We start from the raw sequence: 12,121 nt of genomic DNA, 5'->3' as shown, positions 1-12,121 counted from the left end.
TTTAAACCCCCTTTAAACCCCTTTATAACCCTTTAAAACCCCTTTAAAACCCATTTTAGCCCCTTTAAAACCCCTTTAAAACCCTTGAAGCCCCTTTTTGTCACACCTTGAAAAGACTTGTACGCACAGTGGCCAGTGCCACTGATGAAACCGTCATGACCAGTGGTTGTCGGTGCTGCCGGGACTCGAGCGTCGAAGCAAGGTTCTTCTGTCAGGAGTGTTCTATTGGGTCTCAAGGACCCGGGCTCATGCAGTGCAGGACAGAGAACAAGTCACAAGTTGTGTCTTAACCAGTGAGGAGTGACGGAGGGGGGAAGTTCAGCGTTCTTTCTTTCTAAGTTTTGCTAGAAGAAGGAGTCAGGGAATGTTTGCTAGTTGAAAGCCAGCTGTGGAAAGGGAGTGAGGACGTCTGCTCGTTTGAAGCCTGGGAAATAGAGAGGCTTGTAATAAAACTTTACAATGCAGCCTTCATGAGACAGTTCGGTTCACAAGGTCCGTTATGCACAAAATAGAATGAGTACAAGGCCAAGATATCATTTTACCACGACACCATATTGACATTTGACATGACATACATGTTAAACTCATTGACTTTGTGCCGTGGAAGCATCGTGGACTGAAGCCAACCACACACACCAGCCTTGCTTTTCCTTTCAGGGTTTAAAAATAAAGAACTTGAGACGTCTGTAGAACTTTTGTTTCTCCTCTATTCTGCTTTCAGAAATTGCGTGGACTTGCTTCTAAAAAGAAGTTGTATCACGTTTAGAATGTTTTTATAGAACACCCTGAACCATTCTGGGAACAATCAAAACAAAGCAGCTTGGTTGTGTTGAGTACCCGAGGGAATGATGTTTTAGCAGTGTTGTAACTTCACCTTCTCACAAGATGAACGCAAAACATTTTTAGAATGTTTGTCAGAGAAGGTTATCCAGGGTCATTCTGGGAACGTAAAGAAAAGTTCCCGCTCAGAACGTTCTTGAGAACCTTGGGGCAAAAATGTTCTACCAATGTTGTGACTTGACGTTTAAAGAAAGTTCCATCAGACCTTTTCAGAAGGCTGTTAGAGAACGTTCTCCTGGTAAAGAAAACTTCCTGCTGAAAACACTGTGAGAACATTCTTGGCAACATTTTCAGAACAAAATATTTCTGGCTGGGGAAACGTTAGTTTTAGTTGATTAAACTGTTGAGGACTGGACTCTAATCTGGATTACAGATTAAATTAAATTGTTGAGGACTGGACTCAATTCAGGATTAGAGATTAAACTAAATTGTTGAGGACTGGACTCAATTCAGGATTAGAGATTAAACTGTTGAGGACTGGACTCTACTCTGGATTACAGATTAAACTAAATTGTTGAGGACTGGACTCAATTCAGGATTAGAGATTAAACTGTTGAGGACTGGACTCTACTCTGGATTACAGATTAAACTAAATTGTTGAGGACTGGACTCAATTCAGGATTAGAGATTAAACTGTTGAGGACTGGACTCTACTCTGGATTAGAGATTAAACTGCTGAAAACTGGACTCTACTTTGGATTAGAGATTAAACTGTTGAGGACTGGACTCTACTCTGGATTAGAGATTAAACTGCTGAAAACTGGACTCTACTTTGGATTAGAGATTAAACTGTTGAGGACTGGACTCTACTCTGGATTAGAGATTAAACTGCTGAAAACTGGACTCTACTTTGGATTAGAGATTAAACTGTTGAGGACTGGACTCCACTCTGGATTAGAGATTAAACGATTGAGGACTGGACTCTACTCTGGATTACAGATTAAACTGGATCAGAGTTTAAATTGCTGAAAACTGGACTCTACTCTGGATTAGAGATTAAACTGTTGGGGACTGGACTCCACTCTGGATTAGAGATTAAACTGCTGAAAACGGGACTCTACTTTGGATTAGAGATTAAACTGTTAAGGACTGGACTCCACTCTGGATTAGACATTAAATTAAATTGTTGAGGATTCAATTCTACTCTGGATTAGAGATTAAACTGTTGAGGACTGGACTCCACTCTGGATTAGACATTAAATTAAATTGTTGAGGATTCAATTCTACTCTGGATTAGATATTAAACTGTTGAGGACTGGACTCCACTCTGGATTAGAGATTAAACTGCTGAAAACTGGACTCCACTCTGGATTAGAGATTAAACTGTTGAGGACTGGACTCCACTCTGGATTAGAGATTAAACTGGATTAGCTTTTTTTTTTTTTTTTTAATAAAATAAATAAATGGGATTTGCATGTTCCCTGTTGAAAGTAACCAGATTAAGGCACCCCGACGTCTGAAGAGGTCGGCGGTTCTGTTGGAGGGAAAATAAAAGCACAACAGCTTTTCTCTTTTTATTCTTGGAATAAGAGCTGAAACTTTATTTTGTGCAGCTGCAGCCGGTTCCTTCACCTCAACCCAAGGTTCTCCTGTTGGAGGACGAGTGTGGACGGATGAAGAGACGGTCGGAGGACGGACAGTCTGGCTGAGGACACAAACCACCGTGACGCTGGACAGCCATGTTTAGTCCAGGTGAAACATCAGGAGACCAGCTGGTCCTCAGAGGAGGCTCTCCAGGTTCTCCAGGAGGCTCTCCAGGTTCTCCAGGAGGCTCTCCAGGTGGGATCGCTGCAGGAGGCTCTCCAGGTTCTCCAGGAGGCTCTCCAGGTGGGATCGCTGCTGGAGGCTCTCCAGGTTCTCCAGGAGGCTCTCCAGGTGGGATCGCTGCTGGAGGCTCTCCAGGTTCTCCAGGAGGCTCTCCAGGTGGGATCGCTGCTGGAGGCTCTCCAGGTTCTCCAGGAGGTTCTCCAGGAGGTTCTCCAGGAGGTTCTCCAGGTGGGCTTGTTGCAGGACGTCACGGCATGAAGCTGCAGAAGTATTTTATTGACCCAAAACAAAAGTATATACACACACTCCCGATAGAAAAGAAAGAAGAGCGTTCTTTAAAAGAGCAGCCGGCGGTTCTCCAGGTCAGAGTTCACCAGAGGGCGGAGTCCAGCGGCTCACACTCCAGTGTAGAGCGACAGGAAGTAGATGTACAGCAGGAAGATGGGGTAGATGAGCAACGGCTTCTTGGTCTTGAACTCGTCCCCGACCAGCAGCGAGGCGGCGCTGTAGGCCGCCCAGAACACCCCGGACAGCTGGGGAGGGTCAGGAGGTCAACACCTGATCTACACCTCTACATCTGTGATCCACACCTCTACATCTGTGATCCGCACCTCTACATCTGTGATCCGCACCTCTACATCTGTGATCTGCATCTCTACATCTGTGATCTGCACCTCTACATCTGTGATCTACATCTCTACATCTGTGATCTACATCTGTGATCTACACCTCTACATCTGTGATCTACATCTGTGATCTACACCTCTACATCTGTGATCCACACCTCTACATCTGTGATCCACACCTCTACATCTGTGATCCGCACCTCTACATCTGTGATCTGCATCTCTACATCTGTGATCTGCACCTCTACATCTGTGATCTACATCTCTACATCTGTGATCTACATCTGTGATCTACACCTCTACATCTGTGATCTACATCTGTGATCTACACCTCTACATCTGTGATCTACATCTGTGATCTGCATCTCTACATCTGTGATCTACACCTCTACATCTGTGATCTACATCTGTGATCTACACCTCTACATCTATGATCTACATCTGTGATCTACATCTGTGATCTGCACCTCTACATCTGTGATCTACATCTGTGATCTACACCTCTACATCTGTGATCTACATCTGTGATCTGCATCTCTACATCTGTGATCTACACCTCTACATCTGTGATCTACATCTGTGATCTACACCTCTACATCTATGATCTACATCTGTGATCTACACCTCTACATCTGTGATCTGCATCTCTACATCTGTGATCCACACCTCTACATCTATGATCTACATCTGTGATCTACATCTGTGATCTGCACCTCTACATCTGTGATCTACATCTGTGATCTACACCTCTACATCTGTGATCTACATCTGTGATCTGCATCTCTACATCTGTGATCTACACCTCTACATCTGTGATCTACATCTGTGATCTACACCTCTACATCTATGATCTACATCTGTGATCTACACCTCTACATCTGTGATCTGCATCTCTACATCTGTGATCCACACCTCTACATCTGTGATCTACATCTCCTACCTGTGATCTACATCTCTACATCTGTGATCTGCATCTCTACATCTGTGATCTGCATCTCTACATCTGTGATCTACACCTGTGATCTACACCTGTGATCTACACCTCTACATCTGTGATCTACACCTCTACATCTGTGATCTACACCTGTGATCCACACCTGTGATCTACACCTCTACATCTGTGATCTACACCTCTACATCTGTGATCTACATCTGTGATCTGCATCTCTACATCTGTGATCTACACCTCTACATCTGTGATCTACATCTGTGATCTACACCTCTACATCTATGATCTACATCTGTGATCTACACCTCTACATCTGTGATCTGCATCTCTACATCTGTGATCCACACCTCTACATCTGTGATCTACACCTGTGATCTACACCTCTACATCTGTGATCTGCATCTCTACATCTGTGATCTGCATCTCTACACCTGTGATCTACACCTGTGATCTACACCTCTACATCTGTGATCTGCATCTCTACATCTGTGATCTGCATCTCTACACCTGTGATCTACACCTCTACATCTGTGATCTACACCTCTACATCTGTGATCTACACCTGTGATCCACACCTCTACATCTGTGATCTACACCTCTACATCTCTGATCCACACCTCTACATCTGTGATCTACACCTCTACATCTGTGATCCACACCTCTACATCTGTGATCTATCCCCTACATCTGTGATCCACACCTCTACATCTGTGATCTACACCTCTACATCTGTGATCTACACCTCTACATCTGTGATCCACACCTCTACATCTGTGAACTACATCTCCTAGATCTGTGAACTACATCTCATACATCTGTGATCTACATCTCCTAACCTGTGATCTACATCTCATACATCTGTGAACTACATCTCCTACATCTGTGATCTACATCTCATACATCTATGATCTACATCTCATATATCTGTGAACTACATCGCCTAGATCTGTGATCTACATCTCCTAACCTGTGATCTACATCTCATACATCTGTGATCTACACCTCTACATCTGTGATCTACATCTCTACATCTGGGATCTGCACCTCTACATCTGTGAATTACATCTCCTAGATCTGTGATCTACACCTCTACATATGTGATCCACACCTCTACATCTGTGATCTACATCTCTACATCTGTGAATTACATCTCCTAGATCTGTGATCTACATCTCCTAGATCTGTGATCTACATCTCATACATCTGTGATCTACACCTCTACATCTGTGAATTACATCTCTTAGATCTGTGATCTACATCTCATACATCTGTGATCTACATATCCTAGATCTGTGATCTACATCTCATACATCTGTGATCTACATCTCCTAACCCGTGATCTACATCTCATACATCTGTGATCTACATCTCCTAACCTGTGAACTACATCTCATACATCTGTGATCTACATCTCCTAACCTGTGAACTACATCTCATACATCTGTGATCTACACCTCTACATATGTGATCCACACCTCTACATCTGTGATCTACACCTCTACATCTGTGATCTACATCTCTACATCTGTGAATTACATCTCCTAGATCTGTGATCTACATCTCCTAGATCTGTGATCTACATCTCATACATCTGTGATCTACACCTCTACATCTGTGAATTACATCTCTTAGATCTGTGATCTACATCTCATACATCTGTGATCTACATCTCCTAACCCGTGATCTACATCTCATACATCTGTGATCTTCATCTCCTAACCTGTGAACTACATCTCATACATCTGTGATCTACATCTCCTAACCTGTGATCTACATCTCATACATCTGCTATGTAGCTCTCATAGAGAGCTACATAGCAGAGGCATCAAGCTCTCATAGAGCGCTCGAAACATCTGCTATGTAGCTCTATAGAACTGGTATGTAGATGTATAGAACTGGTATGTAGATGTATAGAACTGGTATGTAGATGTATAGAACTGGTATGTAGATGTATAGAACTGCTATGTAGCTCTATAGAACCGCTATGTAGCTCTATAGAACTGTGAGGTGTCACTCACCTTGGCGAAGGTAGAAACGACCTCGAAGCCTCGGATCACCAGCAGCAGAGGAGCGATGACGATGAGAGGAAGGAGAGAATATCCAATCACCCCCAGAACCTGCCCGTAAGAAACCTGCCCCAGAACACAGGGTGAGGACCCAGCCAGCCAGTCACCAGCCAGTCACCAGTCAGTCAATCAGTCACTAGTCAGTCAGTCATCAGTCACCAGTCAGTCAATCAGTCACCAGTCAGTCAGTCAATCAGTCACCAGTCAGTCAGTCATCAGTCACCAGTCAGTCAATCAGTCACTAGTCAGTCAGTCATCAGTCACCAGTCAGTCAATCAGTCACCAGTCAGTCAGTCAATCAGTCACTAGTCAGTCAGTCATCAGTCACCAGTCAGTCAATCAGTCACCAGTCAGTCAGTCATCAGTCACCAGTCAGTCAATCAGTCACCAGTCAGTCAGTCATCAGTCACCAGTCAGTCAATCAGTCACCAGTCAGTCAGTCATCAGTCACCAGTCAGTCAATCAGTCAGCAGTCAGTCAGCAGTTAGTCAGCAGCTCACCTCTCCACCAAGAACACGAGCCAGCAGGAAGATGGTTAAGGAGCCAAAGATCCAGATGGTGATGATCCAGGAAACGACCTGGAGAGAAGCTCTGAGGGTCAGGAGGAACGTCTTCTTTTACCTTCTCTCCACCCTGCCCCCTGGTTCCTCCACCTGGTTCCTCCACCCCCGCCCCCTGGTTCCTCCACCTGGTTCCTCCACCCCCGCCCCCTGGTTCCTCCACCTGGTTCCTCCACCCCCGCCCCCTGGTTCCTCCACCTGGTTCCTCCACCCCCGCCCCCTGGTTCCTCCGCCTGGTTCCTCCACCCCCGCCCCCTGGTTCCTCACGGCGCCGAGCTGACGACTCACCCTGAACTGTCCGTAGATGGAGATCATGGAGAAGAGCAGCACCACGGCCAGCGGGCCCCAGAAGTCCGGGTTGTCCCGGACCACCTGCCGGTTGAAGCCCAGAGACGGCATGGGCATCAGGACGCAGCGGATCTTATAGTAGATGTCCTTCAGGTCAATGTCCAGCTCCTCCCTGTCTCACACACACACACACACACACACACACACACACACACACACACACACACACACACACACACACACACACACACACACACACACACACACACACACACACACACACACACACACACACACACACACACACACACAGAGGTCAGCAGGCCTCTCCTCATCTCCAACAGACCAGAAGACGTGACGATCAGCAGACTGGTGAACAAATGTGGGTCTCTGTGGACCCTGGTGGTGTGTGACATACGGTATGGACCCTGGTGGTGTGTGACGTACGGTACGGACCCTGGTGGTGTGTGACATACAGTATGGACCCTGGTGGTGTGTGACGTACGGTACGGACCCTGGTGGTGTGTGACATACAGTATGGACCCTGGTGGTGTGTGACGTACGGTACGGACCCTGGTGGTGTGTGACATACAGTATGGACCCTGGTGGTGTGTGACATACGGTATGGACCCTGGTGGTGTGTGACGTACGGTACGGACCCTGGTGGTGTGTGACGTACGGTGCGGACCCTGGTGGTGTGTGACGTACGGTATGGACCCTGGTGGTGTGTGACGTACGGTACGGACCCTGGTGGTGTGTGACGTACGGTACGGACCCTGGTGGTGTGTGACGTACGGACCCTGGTGGTGTGTGACGTACGGTATGGACCCTGGTGGTGTATGCCGTACGGTACGGACCCTTGTGGTGTGTGACGTACGGTACGGACCCTGGTGGTGTGTGACGTACGGACCCTGGTGGTGTGTGACGTACGGTATGGACCCTGGTGGTGTATGCCGTACGGTACGGACCCTGGTGGTGTGTGACGTACGGACCCTGGTGGTGTGTGACGTACGGTATGGACCCTGGTGGTGTGTGACGTATGGACCCTGGTGGTGTGTGACGTATGGACCCTGGTGGTGTGTGACGTACGGTACGGACCCTTGTGGCATGTGACGTATGGACCCTGGTGGTGTGTGACGTATGGACCCTGGTGGTATGGACCCTGGTGTGACGTATGGCCAGTGTGAGGCTGACGTACAGGAGAGGCTTGGTCTCCTCGCTGTCCTCCTCCTCCACCTCCAGCAGCCAGCCGTAGCCGCGCTGCTTCAGGAAGGTGGTGGCGTACGGGTCTCTGCCGCCGTCGCCGCTCATGTTCAGCTTGATGTCCGGAGCGCTGATGGTGCCGCTCAGCTCTGTGGACGACACCACTCATCAACCATGGTGGACTCACAACGCAACAATGGGGAACAGTCACAACGAGTGTTGCTTCACGTCAGTTGTCCCGTCAGGAGAATCCCTGCTACAGCAGACGGACTTCACCACAACAAGCAGACCACACAAACACAATTTGTTCAAACCTACACTTCACAATAGATCGCACAATCTGAAATAACCCACGTAAACATGAGGTACTGTCAGAACGACTACAGCGTGACTAAATTACTACAACATGACAACAATATGACTACACCATGACCACAATATGACTATAACACCACTACAGCATGACTACGATGTCTACAGCACAACTACAACATAACTACAGCATGACAACAATATGACTACAACACAACGGCAGCATGACCACAATATGACTAGAACACTAACACGGCACGACAACAATATGACTACAGCATGGCCACAATATGACTACAACACTACTACAATGTGACTACAGCATGACTACACCATGACTACACTATGACTACAATATGATGACAGCACGACTACAATATGACTACAGCATGACGACAACACGACTACAATATGACTACAGCATGACGACAGCACGACTACAATATGACTACAGCACGACAACAATATGACTACAGCACAACTACAGCATGACTACACTATGACTACAACATGACTACAGCACGACCACAATATGACAACATGACTACACTATGACTACAACACAACTGCAGCATAACCACAATATGACTACAACACTACTACAGCAGAACTACAATGTGACTACACCATGACTACAAGATGACTACAGAATGACAACAAGACGACTACACGATGACTACAAGACGACCACACCATGACTACAATATGACAACAAGACGACTACAATGTGACTACAATATGACTACAACACAACTGCAGCATGACCACAATATGACTACAATATAACTACAGCACAACTACAATGTGACTACACCATGACTACAAGATGACTACAGAATGACAACAAGACAACTACACGATGACTACAAGACGACTACAGCATGACTACAATATGACTACAGCATGACTACAATATGACTACAAGACGACTACACCATGACTACAAGACGACTACACCATGACTACAGCATGACTACAATATAACTACACCATGACTACAGCATGACTGCACTATGACTACAACACAACGGCAGCATGATCACAATTTGGCTACAATATAACTGTATAACACAACTACAATATGATGACAGCACGATGACAATATGACTACAGCATGATGACAACACGACTATAATATGACTACAGCATGACGACAGCATGACTACAATATGACTACAGCACGACAATATGACTACAGCACAACTCCAGCATGACTACAGCATGACTACAGCACGACTACAATATGACTACAACATGACTACACTATGACCACAACACAACTGCAGCATGACCGCAAGATGACTACAAAACTACTACAGCACAACTACAATGTGACTACACCATGACTACAAGATGACTACAGAATGACAACAAGACGACTACACGATGACTACAAGACGACTACACCATGACTACAATGTGACTACAAGAGGACTACACCATGACTAAAATATGACTACAGAATGACAAAAAGATGACTACACCATGACTACAGCATGACTACAACACAACTGCAGCATGACCACAAGACGACTACAGCATGATTACAATATGACTACAAGACGACTACACCATGACTACAATATGACTACAAGACGACTTCACCATGACGACAATATGACTACAGCATGACTACAACATGACTACAATATGACGACAAGACGACTACAATATGACTACAGAATGACAACAAGACAACTACAGCATAACTACAATATGACTACAAGACGACTACACCATGACTACAATATGACTATAAGACGACTACAGCATGACTACAAGACGACTACACCATGACTACAAGACGACTACACCATGACTACAAGACGACTACACCATGACTACAATATGACTACAAGACGACTACACCATGACTACAAGACGACTACACCATGACTACAAGACGGCTACACCATGACTACAATATGACTACAGCACGACTACAGTATGACCAAAGTACCACAGGACCTGTCATGTAGACAAACTGACTACAGGAACTTGTGTTTCTAAACCAGCCACCGTCCAGACATTAGTTTGATTTCAGCACGTGACACTGTTACGAAGGACCCCGGTTGTACATGTTCGGCCTGAATCCTCCTGCATCTGGACTGTATTCAAACTGCAGAGACCCGGGAGGACCGGGAGGACCGGGAACAGTCCCCCTCCCGGGCCTGCTAGCTCGGCTCGCTTTAGCCTACCTTCAGCCTCTGTCGAGGACACGAACGTGAAATCTCCGTTTGTGGGAGAGAATTGCATGTTTGACCGAGTGTCGGCGCCTGCAGCCTCGGATCCAGGGAAAGCAGAGGAGCCCGGGGGGGTTCAGGGGTTCAGGGGTTTGTCATTGATCACTGATCATCCTGAACAAGACGCATCTTGTTTTCTTCTGCTGAGCTGGAGCCAAACAGGAAGAGAACCGACACGTCTCTGAGGCGTTCAGGGACACGTGGAAGCTCGGAAAGCAGAGACACCGCATCCATACTCCAAACAAACAAAAAAGAGGATTAAATAAGTAATAATTTAAGTTTTTATTTCTGCAAACAGCGCCTGCTTTTTTTCTTCGAACCACTAGAAATAGGCAATGTCGTTTCCGTCAATCCGCCGATAATGCTTGCCCCTTTTTCAAGACATAACTCATTTCAATTCCTGGTCAATTTGTCCTCACACGTGCAAGACTGTCCTCAAATAAACATACATTATGTAAACCCGCCCCTAACTTCATTCATTTCCTTTAATACTTTAAATCTCAACACTTAAAAAGTTGTAAAGAACCAAAAATCTATACCATTGCGAGATCACTATAAACCACGCAAATCGCCAATTGACGTTACCTATACTCTTCTTTTACTTTGCCTCATTATCACAGTTTTTGTTCTGTTTTGTCACTTTATTTCTGCTGTATTCGCATTGTTATTATCGCATTATGACTTTCTTTAAAGTGCAATAACACATTGGGAGTACTTAATTGTTAGTGTTCACAAAAACAGAAAGAAGCAAGAGCACAGTGAAGCTGTTCGAGAGAAATCTGTAAATGTGGTTACCTCCATTGTTTGGTTTCGCTGATTAAGTTAATTTGAAGGAACCCCATTTTGAAGAATATTCATTTTATTAAATTACTTTTTTCTTTCATTTTCTTTTTCTTTCTTTCTTTCTAATTTTTTTTCTCTGGCCCCTGGACCATTGATATTTTTTTTCACATTTTATATACCTTGTATGTTTACGTCTGCTCAATTTCTTTTATCTTCAAATTAATTGTCGTTTAAGAAATAACCAAGCCTTTTAAGTGTAAACGCTATTTTCATCACAATATATCAACCCCGGGCGGGTACAAGACTTGTGACTGCCGTAATAATAGTTGGCAGGACACGGAGATTATTTCCCTGAAACACATGAAGTCTTAAACGAGTAATCTGTGTATTATGAAGCACACACCTCTCTGACCGCAGTCAGAACTCATTGAGCCCGCCCACTGAACGTATCGACCAATAGCAGCTTCTCATTGTGCGGAGGAGT

General features: G+C 45.4%; 1 protein-coding gene across 1 annotated transcript; it reads right to left on the bottom strand.

Annotated features, from left to right (window-relative positions):
• Positions 1-2,862: 2,862 nt before the first annotated feature.
• Positions 2,863-11,001, bottom strand: yipf4 (Yip1 domain family, member 4). The gene is made up of 6 exons (XM_080507039.1): positions 10,810-11,001; positions 8,295-8,448; positions 7,097-7,268; positions 6,749-6,826; positions 6,201-6,314; positions 2,863-3,140 (listed from the first exon to the last, which is right to left on the bottom strand). Exons 1-6 carry the CDS (start codon positions 10,865-10,867, stop codon positions 3,003-3,005), a joined length of 714 nt encoding a protein of 237 aa, XP_080363165.1. The 5' UTR covers positions 10,868-11,001; the 3' UTR covers positions 2,863-3,002.
• Positions 11,002-12,121: the final 1,120 nt, after the last annotated feature.

The sequence above is a fragment of the Blennius ocellaris genome (assembly GCF_963422515.1).
Source record: "Blennius ocellaris genome assembly, chromosome: 13".
NCBI lineage: Eukaryota > Metazoa > Chordata > Actinopteri > Blenniiformes > Blenniidae > Blennius > Blennius ocellaris.
This window is presented reverse-complemented; position numbering and strand designations above follow the sequence as displayed.

Coding starts and splice junctions, on each gene's coding strand:
- yipf4 (XM_080507039.1), bottom strand. CDS start 10,867: ATGCAATTCTCTCCCACAAACGGAGATTTCACGTTCGTGTCCTCGACA. Junction 7,269..8,294: donor GAGGAGACCAAGCCTCTCCT/GTACGTCAGCCT, acceptor TGTGTGAGACAG/GGAGGAGCTGGACATTGACC. Junction 3,141..6,200: donor TCGTTTCTACCTTCGCCAAG/GTGAGTGACACC, acceptor GACCCTCCCCAG/CTGTCCGGGGTGTTCTGGGC.